This window comes from Urocitellus parryii, chromosome 4 (assembly GCF_045843805.1).
Source record: "Urocitellus parryii isolate mUroPar1 chromosome 4, mUroPar1.hap1, whole genome shotgun sequence".
Lineage (NCBI taxonomy): Eukaryota > Metazoa > Chordata > Mammalia > Rodentia > Sciuridae > Urocitellus > Urocitellus parryii.
Window position 1 is genome coordinate 189658085 of NC_135534.1, and position 14143 is coordinate 189672227.

At 38.5% G+C, this 14143-nt stretch overlaps 1 protein-coding gene across 2 annotated transcripts in view; it reads right to left on the reverse strand.

The window, feature by feature from the left end:
• Positions 1-7357: 7357 nt before the first annotated feature.
• Ptgr1 (prostaglandin reductase 1) overlaps positions 7358-14143 on the reverse strand; it is a 28768-nt gene continuing 21982 nt past the window's right edge. For both annotated transcript variants that reach the window (XM_026391121.2, XM_026391122.2), the window contains 2 exons: positions 11500-11618; positions 7358-8689 (listed from right to left, as the gene is read on the reverse strand). In XM_026391121.2, the coding sequence (XP_026246906.2) occupies positions 8579-8689; positions 11500-11618 (230 nt within the window). In that variant the 3' untranslated portion in view covers positions 7358-8578. The remainder of the gene's footprint in view (positions 8690-11499; positions 11619-14143) is intronic.

Here is a 14143-nt window from a genome sequence, read left to right on the forward strand (position 1 = left end):
GTGATATACTTTTTGAATACTTGATTCAGGAATCCCTAGAATGTGATAAATAGGAACAGATCAGGGAAGCTCAAATAAGTTTGCCTTCAGGGAATGTTCTAATCATACAAATCATCACAATCTTTTTTTCTTTTGAGTACTGGCTAAGGGGGTTGAGAATATAAGAATTTGCACCTGAGCCAATTGAGCCATGCATCATAGGAAGATAGATTGAGGGTGATAGAAAAGACACATGCTGAAAATAGCTATTCTGGATGGATTTTTTTTTTAATTTTTTTGCAAAATAGAAGTGTATATTTTTTAAAAACTTTGTAGCAAGCACAGCTTCCTGTAATTACAGTGTAAGCATTCTGTATAGCAAAGGTCACAATCAGATTGGGTCAGAGTGGGCCCTTAGACATGTTTTTAGTGTGTGTGTGTGTGTGTGTGTGTGTGTGTATATACTTATCACTATTTTAAAATTAGGGAATTCCATGTTAATACTATCATACTGCGCCCTTATTTCTGTGGAACACTCAGCTGGTTCTGAGTAGCAGCTGCCACCTTGAGATGGATCACATACTCTCGTTTATCAAGTTATTTCATGTATATAACCTGACTTTTCCTCTGTAGGAATTTGATATTTTGATCCCGTACCATCTGGAAAATACATAGACTGAAACCCCATTGATAGCTAGTATGATTCAGGAAAAGAATGTAGAATTGATAAGAATAATTGCTCGGTTATATTTTCTGTTGTATGTGAGAGTAGACCTTGAAGGAATGGAATATACGGGTATGGATGGATATTCTTTAAAAATTTCATTGAGGAGTCTGAATAATAATTTCTAACTGAAAAAGGAACTAGAGATCCTGAGTGTGTTAGGCTTGGGTGTCAGGTCACTGGGTTCTAGAGAATCCCCACGACTGAAGAGTGGTACAGAAATGAGTTCCTAAGGTTGAAATTTGAAGCAGCTCCTGTAAAAAGAGAACTTGAACCATAAAACTCCGCGCTTGTGGAAATAAAGAGATCCTTAATGCTGATGCGAGACTCAGGAACGTTTGCTGTAATATGTTTGGTTTGAAATGCTACCTCTGGATGTAGGGTTTTCGGTTTCTTCTGGTGCCTCCTTCATCCCCCCACCCTCAAAGCCTGCAGTTCAGAGTCTGCTGTGTGACAGCTTGATCTGCACAGTTACCGCTGAATGGACCAACTAGACGCACTCTAGCCATGGAAGGAATGTCACCTAAGGATCATCCACATTGGTGTAAGTTTTTTTTTTTTTTTTTTTTTTTTTTTATCCTCATAAGATATAATTTATGGGAAGAATTAAGAGGAATATGTAAAACTCTTAAAGTTGTTTTAGGGTGTTTCATGGTTAGACCCACCCAATTTACATAAGAGGATGTTTTATCCTGGTGTCAGTTGGGAATCTAGAGCACAAACTTTGTTTTTCAACTTTTTAAGGTATAAATTATATAATAATAATAATAATAATAAAAAGCAAAACCACACACACAGTTTAAGTGTGCAGTTCAGAGAGTTTTAGTAAATTTACTGAGCTGTGCAGCCATTGCCATAACCCGCTTTTAGAACATCACCTTAATCAGATCCCTTAGATTTTTTTCCATCTCCCCTTCCTACCCCTACTCCCAGGCAGCACTGGTCGATCTACCTTCTGTCTGTGGAGTTTCCTTTTCTGGATTTCTTTGTGGTTTTAATTTGCCTTTGCCTGATGACTGATTATGTTGATTTATCTTTCATGTGCTCTTTAGCCATTCATATAAGTCTTCTTTGGTAAAACGCCTACTCAATCTCTTTAAAAATTGAGTTGTTGTTAATTGAGTTACAATAGATCCTTTACCTGGATACAAGTTCTTTGTACAGTACAGCTTTGTAAATATTGGGTAGCTACTGAGGGAAACCATAGACCCTACTGTACAATATTTATCAGTAACTAAGTATGTGTAATTGCCTGAATGACGTTCAGTCTGGCCCATCACCCATGTACTTAAATCCATCATTGGAATAATCAGATCAAGAGCTTTTCAACTGCTCACTCCTCATAGAATTGATTTTATTAAGCTTTATTTAGAATTTTTGTTCTTGTTTACATTGATGAGTGTTAAAGTTAGCCCTGTGACAGATTTTATTTTACAGTGAAGCTCGCACTTTTAAAAATATTTCCCAGTAATGAGTTTCTTTTGAAGAAATTTCTTTTAAGTCACAGGACAAGACAAGATTTCTTTGTATGAATTCTTTTTCTTTCTGGGGATAGAGCCCAGGGACTCATGCACGGTGAACAGACACTACCACTGAGCCACATCCCCACCCTTGAATTCACTCTTATTTTACCTATTTTAGAATTCTTCCTTAATGTAATGAAATATACATAATGTAAAATTAGCTGTTGGGGTCCTTTTTGTGTTGTGTAATTTAGTAGCATTAATTACATTAACATGTTCGTAAAATCATCACTGTTTATCTCCAGTTCTTTTCCATCATCCCAAACTGAAATTCTGTACTCATTAAACCATGACTCATCATTTCCCCTCCATGCTCATTGTGACCACTATTCTAATTTGTCTACATATTTGAATTTTAAACACTTCACATAACTGAGCTCATATAACATCTGTTCTTTTGTGTCTGTCTTATTTCACTTTGCATAATATTTGGTAAACATTCCTTTTGTTTCAAGGAAATGTTGAATTGGATTTTCTAGTCAGGAAATCTTTATAAAATTCTTTTATAAATCATCCAGATAACAGTGATAAAGAACCCAAGATCATGTATTGTTTTATGCTTTTTTGGTTCCATAACTAGCAGTGAGTATTCCATAGCATTTGTACATATGCATATGTCCTGAAGAATTTTAGTGACTGTATCCATATCTCATCTTGGAATCTGCTTCAGAAAACTGAACAAGAATATCTTCAATATGAATTGTACACTGGAATAAAGCAACGAGAGATTATTTTGCTTTTAAATTCTGATGTATCTGGTCTTTGACTTAGCATAGCTAGAATTCCATCTTCACAGTACAAATTAATCTCTTGTTGAAATTCCTTGACTGATGGAAATTGATCAAAAATATCTGTCATGAATTTGAGATTTTAGGCAATGAATTGACATTCCTTTGTAAATTTGGATGTTCTCTGAAAACAGAATATACCCAAAGTTTTCCTTGAGCAGTGTCTTATATCACACAATTCCTCTGAAACTAAAACTTGAAAATTTTCAAATTTTGAACCAATTGATCTTTGATATTATTAGAAACATATGCCTATATAGTCTGTTAGCAAAATATAATTTGCTCATGTATATTCTATGAGCAAAATTGTTAAATGATACAATCGAAAATTTCAGGGTTTTTTTTTTTTCCTATCAGGGTTTTTTTGTGTGTGTGTGTTTTTAAGAGGTCTTAAAATTTTCTAAATGAATTGTCATACATAAAATAATCTCTTCTTTTTTTTGTGGCAGTGCTGGAGTTAAATGTAGGGCCTTGTGCATGCTAGACAAGTGCTCTGCCACTGAGCTACACCTCCAGCCTGACTCTTTTTATCTTTCAATCTAACTTTCTTTTTTTGTGTGTGGTCATGTAAGAATTAAGCTGTTTTAATAGCGCGCTGTGTTTACAAACAGTCTGCTAAAATTTTTAAAAATTGTTTTGTTAGAAATTTAATTCTCGTTTCTTATGACTAATTTTGTGAATTATTTTTTGACTAATTTGTTAAAAAAATTAGTAATTCTTAATGATTGTCTTCAGTGTTACCTTTTATGTTATCTTCAACACTTGAATTCAACAGTCTTTTCTTTTCATTTTGCTGTAAATTGCAATCGGTGTTGATCTTTGAATATGCACTATACTCTCCTAGTCCCGTTTTTGCTGGTTGTAGTACTAGCTTCTGTATCTGCACTGAATTTTGCCTCAATGATATGCCTTGTTTAAAATTTAAATATTTTCCATATATTTTTGCCTAGAAAATAATTATAATAGCAAATGTCTCACTTTAATGATTATGATTTACGTGCAAAACACTGTAACTTGTGCTGTCTGCATAGGTATATTCTAACTTGTGCTACCTGCATAAAATATCCAAGTAAACCCACCATAATATTCCATCCGTGCATAGAAAAAAGTCATCTGAACTGAATTAGTCTGTTGATACTGACTAGATTGGTGATATGTTTGTATGTAACACTAAAAATAATGCACGTTCTATACAAGTGTTAGAAGACCAGTGTCCTATGCGATGCAGTGGTTAAAGTGAATTATAGTTCTGTCAAGACAATAAAGTTGTGTTTAATGAAAAAATATTTCCCTGTGCTTCTGTTTTGAATTCTGTTTTGGTACTGGGGATCAAACCTAGAGGCACTTAGCCACTGAGCTACATTCCCAACCCTTTTTATTTTTTGAGATGGGTCCTTGCTAAGTTGCTGAGGCTGACTCTTTTTTTGGGGTGGGGAGTGTACCAGGGATTGAACTCAGAGGCATTCAACTACTGAGCCACATCCCCAGCCCCTTGTTTTTTGTTGTTGTTGTTGTTGTTTGTTTGTTTTTGCTTTGTTTTGTTTTGTATTTTATTTAGAGACCGTGTCTTAGTAAGTTGCTTAGCACCTCACTGTTGCTGAGGCTGGCTTTGAACTTGTAGTCCTCCTGTCTTAGCCTCTTGCTGTTTTAAAGCTTTTGGTATGTGCCACTAATTGCAGTCTTAATTTTTAATGATCTCAAGTGGCCACCATATTGAACTGTACAGAATTAAAGAAAGCAGTGCTAGTTACAGGTAAGCTAGTTCCAACAAATGCTAGTTACAACAAATCACACAAGCTTAACGCAATAAAAGTTTATTTTCCAGGTTTTGTTGCTTTCTGACATTTTGTAGCCATGCCGTTTAGGACATATGACTTCCAAGGTCCCAGAGGCAAGGAAGGGGAGAATTGGTACATGGTACAGTGTGTTTAAGCACTGGCCTAAAAAGAGCTTAGATCCATGGGTCACCACTGGGTTCCAAGGGCACTGCAGAGAACTCCCTGGAGCTTCTCAGAATATTTTAATGTTTAGTGATAGCACATCTCTTACTGATAGAGACAACATCAACTACTACTACTGTGTTGTTGGAACTAACCAGCAGTTGGAATTGGTAGGTATTTCTTTTGGCCTAGGGCATTGTGGAAAAAAAATTATATGACCTCAAGGATAATGTAACCAAGAAGTTTGGGAACATTGGAGTCAGAAATAATTTATATTCTCCTCTTTTGGCCAGAAATCAGTCACATGGAAGGAAGGAAGGCTGGGAAATAGTCTTAACGTGAGCACATGGATTATTTCTACCCCAGTCTCTTAATTATCATTCCTTTTCATTCTTCCCACATGCAGTACATACTTCCTCAAGGAGACAATCCAAAGTCAGATGAGATCAGTGTTTCCAATTCAGAGTCCAAAGTCTGAATTAGAAGCTTTTTAGTTTCATTCACCTAGGTTTTGCTGTTGAGACCCTAATTGTCAGTGCCTGCTAATTTTTCTTGAAGTAATATAATTTCTTCAGCAGGATGTATATTTTGTGTAGAGAAATGTCTTCTAATCAGCCCAGGGCATGTAAGCCTGGCTACCATTATTCTGGAGCAGGCAGAAGCAAGCTGTGTGGCAGGATGGGATAGAGGCTTCCATTTCATCTCTTTCTAGTCTTCTATCTCATTTATACCCTTCTGCAGACCTGGGGTCTCCCAGTTAATAGCTTTTCTAGTTCTGTTTGGTGAAATATAATACTTTCTTGTGGGAGGATTATCACCTGACCAAATAAGGTAGGAGGCTCAAACTCCTCTTTCTGTGATTTTTAAGTGCTTTTAGCCTCTGATTTCTTTCCCATTTCAAGAGAACCTGATGTCTCCACATCCTAAATCCTCAGATTTCATCAGTAACACATTAGAAGACAGGACCCCTATTTTGGAGCTCAAATTTCCCATGATTTGTCTAGTGGGAATTTGAATTTTTTTTGACATGACCTCCTCATTCCTTGAATATTTCCTTACTTTCTGGTTTAAGCAGTTCGTCTTGGTGATTTTTTTTTTAAACACTGGGGATTGACCCCAGGGCCTTGAGCATGCTAGGCGAGTGCCTCACACTGAGCCTCACCCCACCCATCTTGTATCTTCCCTCCCCCAGCCCTAGAATAAGCCACTTCTCCAAGGAGCTTTAGTTCTGTTTTGTAGAGATATGGTATGTAAAAGCCATATTCTGAGATTTTGGTGTTCGCATCACTATTGGGATGTCACTATTAAAACCACTTAGTGGACAGAATTAAGGAATATATGTATGTATACCTACGTACATTTGTATGCAGTATGTATATAGTAACAACCATAATTTGTCTCATGCATTGAGACTCATGAGTTCACACTAATACTTCCAATTCTTTCCATGTTTGTAACCCTTTTCTGGCATAAACTGGCTTACGTTGCATTTCCTTCCTTGATCAAACCTTCTACATGTTGGTCTTGTATCACCAACCTTCCACTTCTCATGTAAATACTCCTTCTTTTTTTTTTTTTTTTTAAATATTTATTTATTTATTAGTTATTGGCGGACACAACATCTTTGTTGGTATGTGGTGCTGAGGATCGAACCCGGGCCGCACGCATGCCAGGCGAGCGCGCTACCGCTTGAGCCACATCCCCAGCCCGTAAATACTCCTTCCTTCCACTCAAGCTCTGACATCCTGCACCTGGTCACCACTCTTGCTTCCCCTTGAGGATGTTCTTCTTTCCCTCTGCTCCACCAGCCCCTGGTGAGCCCATTGCCACCCAGAAGCTCCTCTTGGGCTCTGACCCCCATACCAGGCTATCCCATGCATAAGCAACTCTTTAATCTACTTGGGATCCAACTGCCTGTCACTCACTCCCACGTGGATACTGTCCTCACCTCATTTGGAATCATATGCCCCATGCCAGGCCACCCCTCCACATCAGCATCCTGCTTATTCTGCCTGAACTCTTACAGCCCTTGTGATGCAGTTGCCAGGCATGATATTCTCCTTGCTCTGCCTGCACTCCACACACCAGGCAGCCCTCCTGTGCAAATGCTCTCCTCACCTGCTCAAACCCTTGAGACCATTCATGGGGCCATGACACTGAAGTCTACAACACACCACCCAATACTTCCCATCCCCTTTCTGCTCCCTGGTGTATACACATACACAACACTGAGCTTTGACTGTCCATGTCAGGAAGCCAGGCTCCGTGCATGAGCTCACCCTGCTCTGGGTCATGGAGTTCCCCTACTCCAAACCCTAAGAGGCAGTAGCCTTGTTCAGTCCCACTGATAACTTTAGGATTGAACAGACTGGTAAAAGAAGGACACAGAAAAAAGCAGGGACTTTTATTTTTTAATTGTATTTGTGAGTAAATTTGTAAGGTTCAGAGTTCAAAAAGTACCAAATGTTATCATTCCAAAGATTTCTCTTATCCCTCTATTTTCCATACTCAGTTTTCTTTGAAAACAGACCATTATTGGTAGTTTATTATATCCATCCAGTTTTTATACACAGTTTTTGCCTCATTCTTTGTACAATTTTATTTAACTTAAGGATGACAGAATTGATCAACAAATTGACATCTTTCTGATATTGAATCTTCCTGTCCAGAAGCACGTTACTTTTTCCATATATTCAAATCATTTGTGCTCCTCAGAATTTTAAAAGCCATTTTCCATATAAATCTTGCAAAAAAGTTTTAAAGGTCTATAAGTATTCCTAGGTGCTATCTTTTTTGCACCTGTTGTGAATGAAGAGATTTGCTTTTCTTGGTTCATATGAGACTTTTGTTATAATCAATAGGGTTAGAGATCTTATTACTTCAGGTTCACCATTTTCTGGAAGGAGGTAACTATCCTCAATTTAAAAACAAAGAATCGGAAGTTCAAGGCCACAGAGGGAGTAAACTTTTAGACTCTGCTTTGGTTTGGATGAGTGCCCCCTAAGGCCCATGTGTTAAAAGCTTTATCATGACTGGCACTATTAGGAGTGGATTCTTTAAGAGAGGGGACTTAGTGGGAGGACATTAGGTCACTGGGAGTATGCCTTTGAAGAGGATATTGGGTCTTGGCTCCTTTCTGTCCTTTTCTTTGTTTCCTGTCTGCCATGAGATGAGCAGCTTCTCCCACCCGTTTCCCTGATGATGTACTGCCTCACCAATTGGGCCCAAAGCAGTGGGGCCCATAGACCATGGACTGAAACCTCCAAAACAGTGAACCAAAATAAACCTTTCCTTCTTTTAAGGTGATTATTCAGGCATTTGGTCACAGTAATGGAAAGCTAACACACCAACTTCAAAGTCATAATTTTTTGGCTATAACGCAGGAGAAGCAGTAGTAGGTAGTAGGTTGGTGATTGGCTGTTCTTAACTATGAAAATTTCATTCTCTATCACTAATTGTAAATCATTTAAATGCATTTTATTAGGTAGGTCAAAGTGATTAGTTATTCTTAAGGCTAATTTTTAGACAATTAAGATAATTTAGATAATTAGTGCTAATTTTTACTGAATGGTGAAAAACTAATCATTTAAATTGTCCAGTGGTGGCTCCTGTGTCATTTTTCTCTCATGCTTTCACTATGGTTTTCCCCAAATTCTCTCCTTTCAGCAATCCCATAAATGCAGATGGCATGTTGTCGAATCCTTCAATAAGGTGTTCATGATACTGGATTTTACCCTGTATGAAAACAACAAATGTAACATGTTGGTTTCTGAAGCAAATGATACTCTCATTCTCACACAAGAACTTTATCAAGTATATCATGGGGACCTGGAAGAAATGAAATGGAGGCCCTGTTTTCTGTGAACTTAAAGTCAATTTGGGAGCAAGATCCACTTACCTGGTATGCACAAGAGGTGACAAAGTACACAAAGAAGCATTTAGAAATCAGGGTCATCAGTGTAACAACAGGAGCAATGTCACAGGCAATATTAAGCATTCTCTATGTAGATTGTTTAGAAAAGTTTAATAACGTCATGATCTCAGGAGAGGAGGAAGTAGATGAAGACAGGAGCACCCTTGTCAGGTCATACTGTCTTAGTCACCTCCAGTGGCCAGAGGATGCAGATTCATCACCTTTGTTTGGCCCTTGCTGAGGGGAGGCCTATTCAGGAAATGTAAACACCATTGCAGTCCAATCATTTGTCTCCTCTTTAAGACCAGGCTCATTCAGTTTGTGCTTAACATTATTTAGTGAAGGGTTTTTTTTTCATTTCTTCTTCTATTACAAGGCACATAGTCTACTAAGTGGAACTAATTTATATTTTCAAGATTTTTTTAGAAAGGGATCTTAGGTAGAGGTCTGAGTGACCTGAACCATTTCCCCCCTAATGTATTATACTGATGGCTAAGCACCTTTGTGAATTTATGGACAAAATTATTTGCTTGACGTCACTAAGAAAGTAAGGAAGCTGGAATTTTTTGATTGGTTCTTTTTAGTTATACATAACATTCATTTTGACATAATTATAAGAGCATGGAATAGAATTTGTTCTAATTCAGTCCCCAGTACCTTCCCTTTCCCTACCCTCCTCCCTCCCCATTTCCTTCCCTCTACTCTTTGTGTTCTCTTCTGGTTAATTTCCATTCCCATGGGCAGCTAGGGTTCTGATTTTTACCACTTAATGTTCATGTAAAGGAGATAACACAGTGTTTCTTGTCTGGATTTTATAATAGATTCAATCAAGTTATTGCATGTCCGTTCTTTTTATGAAAGGACAGTATCACGTTGTATGTATTTTCTACAATTTGATTTATCTATTCTTCTGTTGATAGCCATTTCTAGTCTTCATCCTTTTTCATTATAGCTGCTATTTTCATTTTTGCCACCCCCAATAAGATCATTTTCAAAGGTGGCTTATTCATTCTAATGTTCTATAGCATATTATGATTCACTACAATTAATTGTATATTTCAAAATAGCTACCAGAAAAGATTTTGAATGTTCCAATCAAAGAAATGATAAATGTTTGATGTACTGGATATCCCAGTTACCCTGATATAATCATTATATACTGCATATATGTATTGAAATACTAGACTATACCTCCTAAATGTGTAAAATTATATGTCAATTAAAGTTTTTTTTTAATTTAATTTAAAAATTGCCTCATCCACAGGGTACCATTTAGAAAAGATACAAAGGAGAGGAGAAAATTAAGCAAGCAGTTATGGAGGATGGGGGAGGAGTTGGGAGAGCGAGCAAGGGGGCGAACACTAAGAAATGAAACTAGAGAGGCATCAGGAGCCAACTGTGTACAGCCTTGTAGGTTATTACAAGCACTTTGGATTTACTCTAAGCGAAAGGGGGAACTTTGCAGGGTTTTGAGCATAAGAATCACAATCTGATTTATGCTTTAAAAGATTACTCTAGCTGCTGTGTTGAGAATTACCGATAGGGATGCAAAAGTGGGAGATCAGCTAGGGGCTGTTTCAAACATCCAGGTTAGACAGGGTGGTAGTCTGCACCAGGGTGGTAGCGGAGGACGTGGAAGAAGTAGTCAAATTCTGCACATCTTTTGAAGACTAGGCCACCAGAATCTACTGACAGATTATAGATATGGGTATGAGAGAAAGAAAGAAATCAAAGATGATTTCAAGGTTTTAGGATGGAGCAACCAGGAAGGTAGAAGTGCCATAGTCTGAATGTGGAGCAGGTCTAGTAGGAAAGATTAAAACTTCGTTTTTGACATGGTAACTTGGAGATGTTACTAGGCATTCAGGTACAGCAGTTGAGCAGCTGGATATACCAGTTTGGACTTCACAGGAGAAATCAGGATGGAGATAGAAATTTGGGGACTGTCAACATACTGTCCGTATTTAAAACCACAAGCCTGGATGAGCTAACTAAGGGATAGACAGAGTGTGGGTAAGAGGGAAAGAGACCCAGTGACCATGCCCTGGACATTAATTATTATTAATATTATTAATCTAGAAAGTAGGAGCTAGAAGAGAAATCTGAGGAAGACTAATCAGTGGGGGAAAAATCAGAGATAAGAGAAGCCAGGAAAGAAAGCACATCAATGAGAGAGATCACTGTCAAATCTTGGCCATTGCCAAGCAATGCTAAGAATCGGCCGCTGGATCTCCCCGGAGTGAGGGACATCAACGACCTTGATGAAAGTAATTTTGGTGGAATTGTGACCAAGCAAAAGCCTGATATGTGGGTTCAAGTGACAATGGAAAGAAAGGAGATGTCTGCATGAGGGTAGACAACACTTGCAGGTAAGGTATTTTGTTATCAAAGGGGGAAACAGTGACATGAACCTGTATTTGCAGGAGAAATAAAATTTAAAGAGGGTTGTTTCATATTCCGTTTCAGGATGGGAAAAGCAAGGTTTGTATTTGAAAAACAATGATCCAAAAGACAGGAAGTAACAAGTAGTGCCACAGAAAAAGGGACCAATTGCTAGATGGATGGTCTTGAGTGGCAAAAAGCCAATGGAATCTAGCGTACAATGGAAGTGGGTGGCTCTGGATTCCTTTACCTCAGAGGTCCATGTCATCAAGTCTTTCAGAGCCTTCTGGCGGACATCTCCTTGCCAGCGGGTGACGATGAACCCTTCCATGCGGAGTTGTTGATAGATAACAGCTTCTGGGGGTGGGCCTGAAAGAGGAGGGCACATTTAAGCAATAGGGTCTACATGTTGCTCTCCAGGGTGGGAACACAAGCCATCAAAGTCACTTGTCACTGTTTCCCCTTCATTCTCTCTGCCCCTCTCTGATACATGGGGCTGCTGACGATCAACATGTCTTCTGTAGTAGGTAGAACAATGGCCCCAGAGACTCCCATATCCAAAACCCCAGAACCTGTGAATATATTACTTTATGTGGCAAAAAGGATTTTGTAGGTGTGATTACATTAAGAATCTTGAGATCCGGAGACTATTCTAGATCATACCACCGTCTCAATAAAAATCACACGTATTCTTGTGAGGGAAAGAGAGACCCAAGAAAATTGGTCAGGAAAAAATAAATGATGATGGAAACAGGGATATGAGATAGAGGTAGAGATAGAGAGAGAGGGAGAGAAGGAGGGAAATATAGTTTGGAACTGTAGATCTGGAGTGTTTCAAAAGTGTGTTTCTTTTGTAAGGGGTGTTGGACCCAGGGGCACTTAACCACTAGGCTACATCTCTACTCCTTTTTATTTTGAGACAGGGTTTCTCTGAGTTGCTTAGGGTCTCGTTAAGTTGCTGAGACTGGTCTCTAACTTGTAATGCTCCTGCCTCAGCCTTCTAGGTCACTGGGATTACAGACGTGCACACCCCACATGGCAAGTATTTGTATTTCTAACAAATTCCCGGGAGCTAGTGAAGCTGCTGGTCCTGGGTCCACGCTTTGAGAACCATTAGCCTAGAAAGAGCACAAAGTCCTCCTACAGCCTGTAAAGAATGAACCGTTCTTCTGTAAGAGAGAAAGGATTGTTTTGGTTGCTTGGTTCATTTTCCCAGGAATCCTGTTTCCAGAAATTGAGAGAATGATACCTGAGCAAAGTCTTACAAATTCTAAGAAGTCAGAGGAAGATGCCTAGGGAATATCAGAACCAGAAAACAAGAGACAAGTGGTAGAATCTTTCCTCAACACCCTAGATAGTTGGTGTCACGCAAGCCTAAGGTCCCTACTCACTACTTTGAGAAAAGTAGCATCAGCAGAAAAATGGAGCTTTGTTTTGAATCAACAGAAACTGATGCATGATGAGCAATACTTCCACATGCTAGATTGGATGAAAACCAGAAAGAATTGAATTAGAGGCAGAAAGAATGCGTCTGCAGATGATCCACATCAACCATATTTCTTTTTGAGTTAAACATTGGAACCTGTATTTCTTTCTTTCTTTCTTTTTTAGTTATAAATGAATACAATACCTTTATTTTTATTTATTTATTTTTATGTGTTGCTGAGGATTGAACCCAGTACCTCACATGAGCCAGACAAGTGTGCTACCACTGAGTTACAAACCCCAGCCCCAGAAACCTGAATTTCTATTTTGTTGTTGTTGTTGTAGTCGTAGATGGACAGAATGTCTTTATTTACTTTCATGTGGTGCTAAGATTGAACCCAGTGCCTCACACATTGCTAGGCTAGTGCTCTATCAATGAGCTGTAGCCCCAGTTCCTATATTTTTAATCTTGGAAATACTGTTGCTGGCCTAGTCCATCCTGATGGGAACTAGTTTATTTTTTGAGATTAAAAAAAAAAGCAAATGTGGGGGCTGGGGATGTGGCTCAAGCAGTAGCGCGCTCGCCTGGCATGCATGCAACCCGGGTTCGAACCTCAGCACCACATACAAACAAAGATGTTGTGTCCACCAAAAACTAAAAAATAAAATTAAAAAAAAGCAAATGTGGCAGTAAGGTTTGGTGGAAATAATTACTTGGCCCTGAGCTATTCTACTAATGGAATATGTTGGAATTTCTACAGATCCAAGGCAAGGGAGAATCCCAACTGGTTAAAATAGAATGGACAAAGTCAGCTAACATCTCCCAGATCTACCTGAGTAGTTGAACTTCCAAAGACTAATTGCTAAAAAGAGCAGGTCAAGGGGCTGGGATTGTGGCTTATCGGTAGAGTGTTTGCCTAGGTATTGTGTCCAACTACAACTAAAAAATAATTTTTTTTAGGGCTGGGGATGTGGCTCAAGCGGTAGCGCACTCGCCTGGCATGCGTGCAGCCTGGGTTCGATCCCCAGCACCACATACCAACAAAGATGTTGTGTCCACTGAAAACTAAAATAAATAAAAAATATTAAAAAAAAATAATAATTTTTTTTTAAAAAAAGACCAGTTCAAGTTACTTAAACCTAATTAGATGTGTCTAAGCAAAAGCATCGTAGAACTCTGCTCAGTTAGCAGGCAGATGATTTCTCACGATTCTAGCTCATCGATTAGAAAAATAAAGGTGAAAAAAAAGTTCCTAACAATAAAGTTGCCAAGTGAATCTGGAATTTCCTTCTTAGAGAAGCTAGTTTCTCTTATTTTTTTACAGCCCAAGAGAGAATCTGTAAGTTGCCCCTTCCACTCTCAGCCACCCTCTTCATGCAGTTGTGTTGTTAATTAGTGAGACTTCATTCCCATTAGTGAAGCCCATCATAGAATGAGTGAACCATTTATGGTTGCCTAGAACTTGATT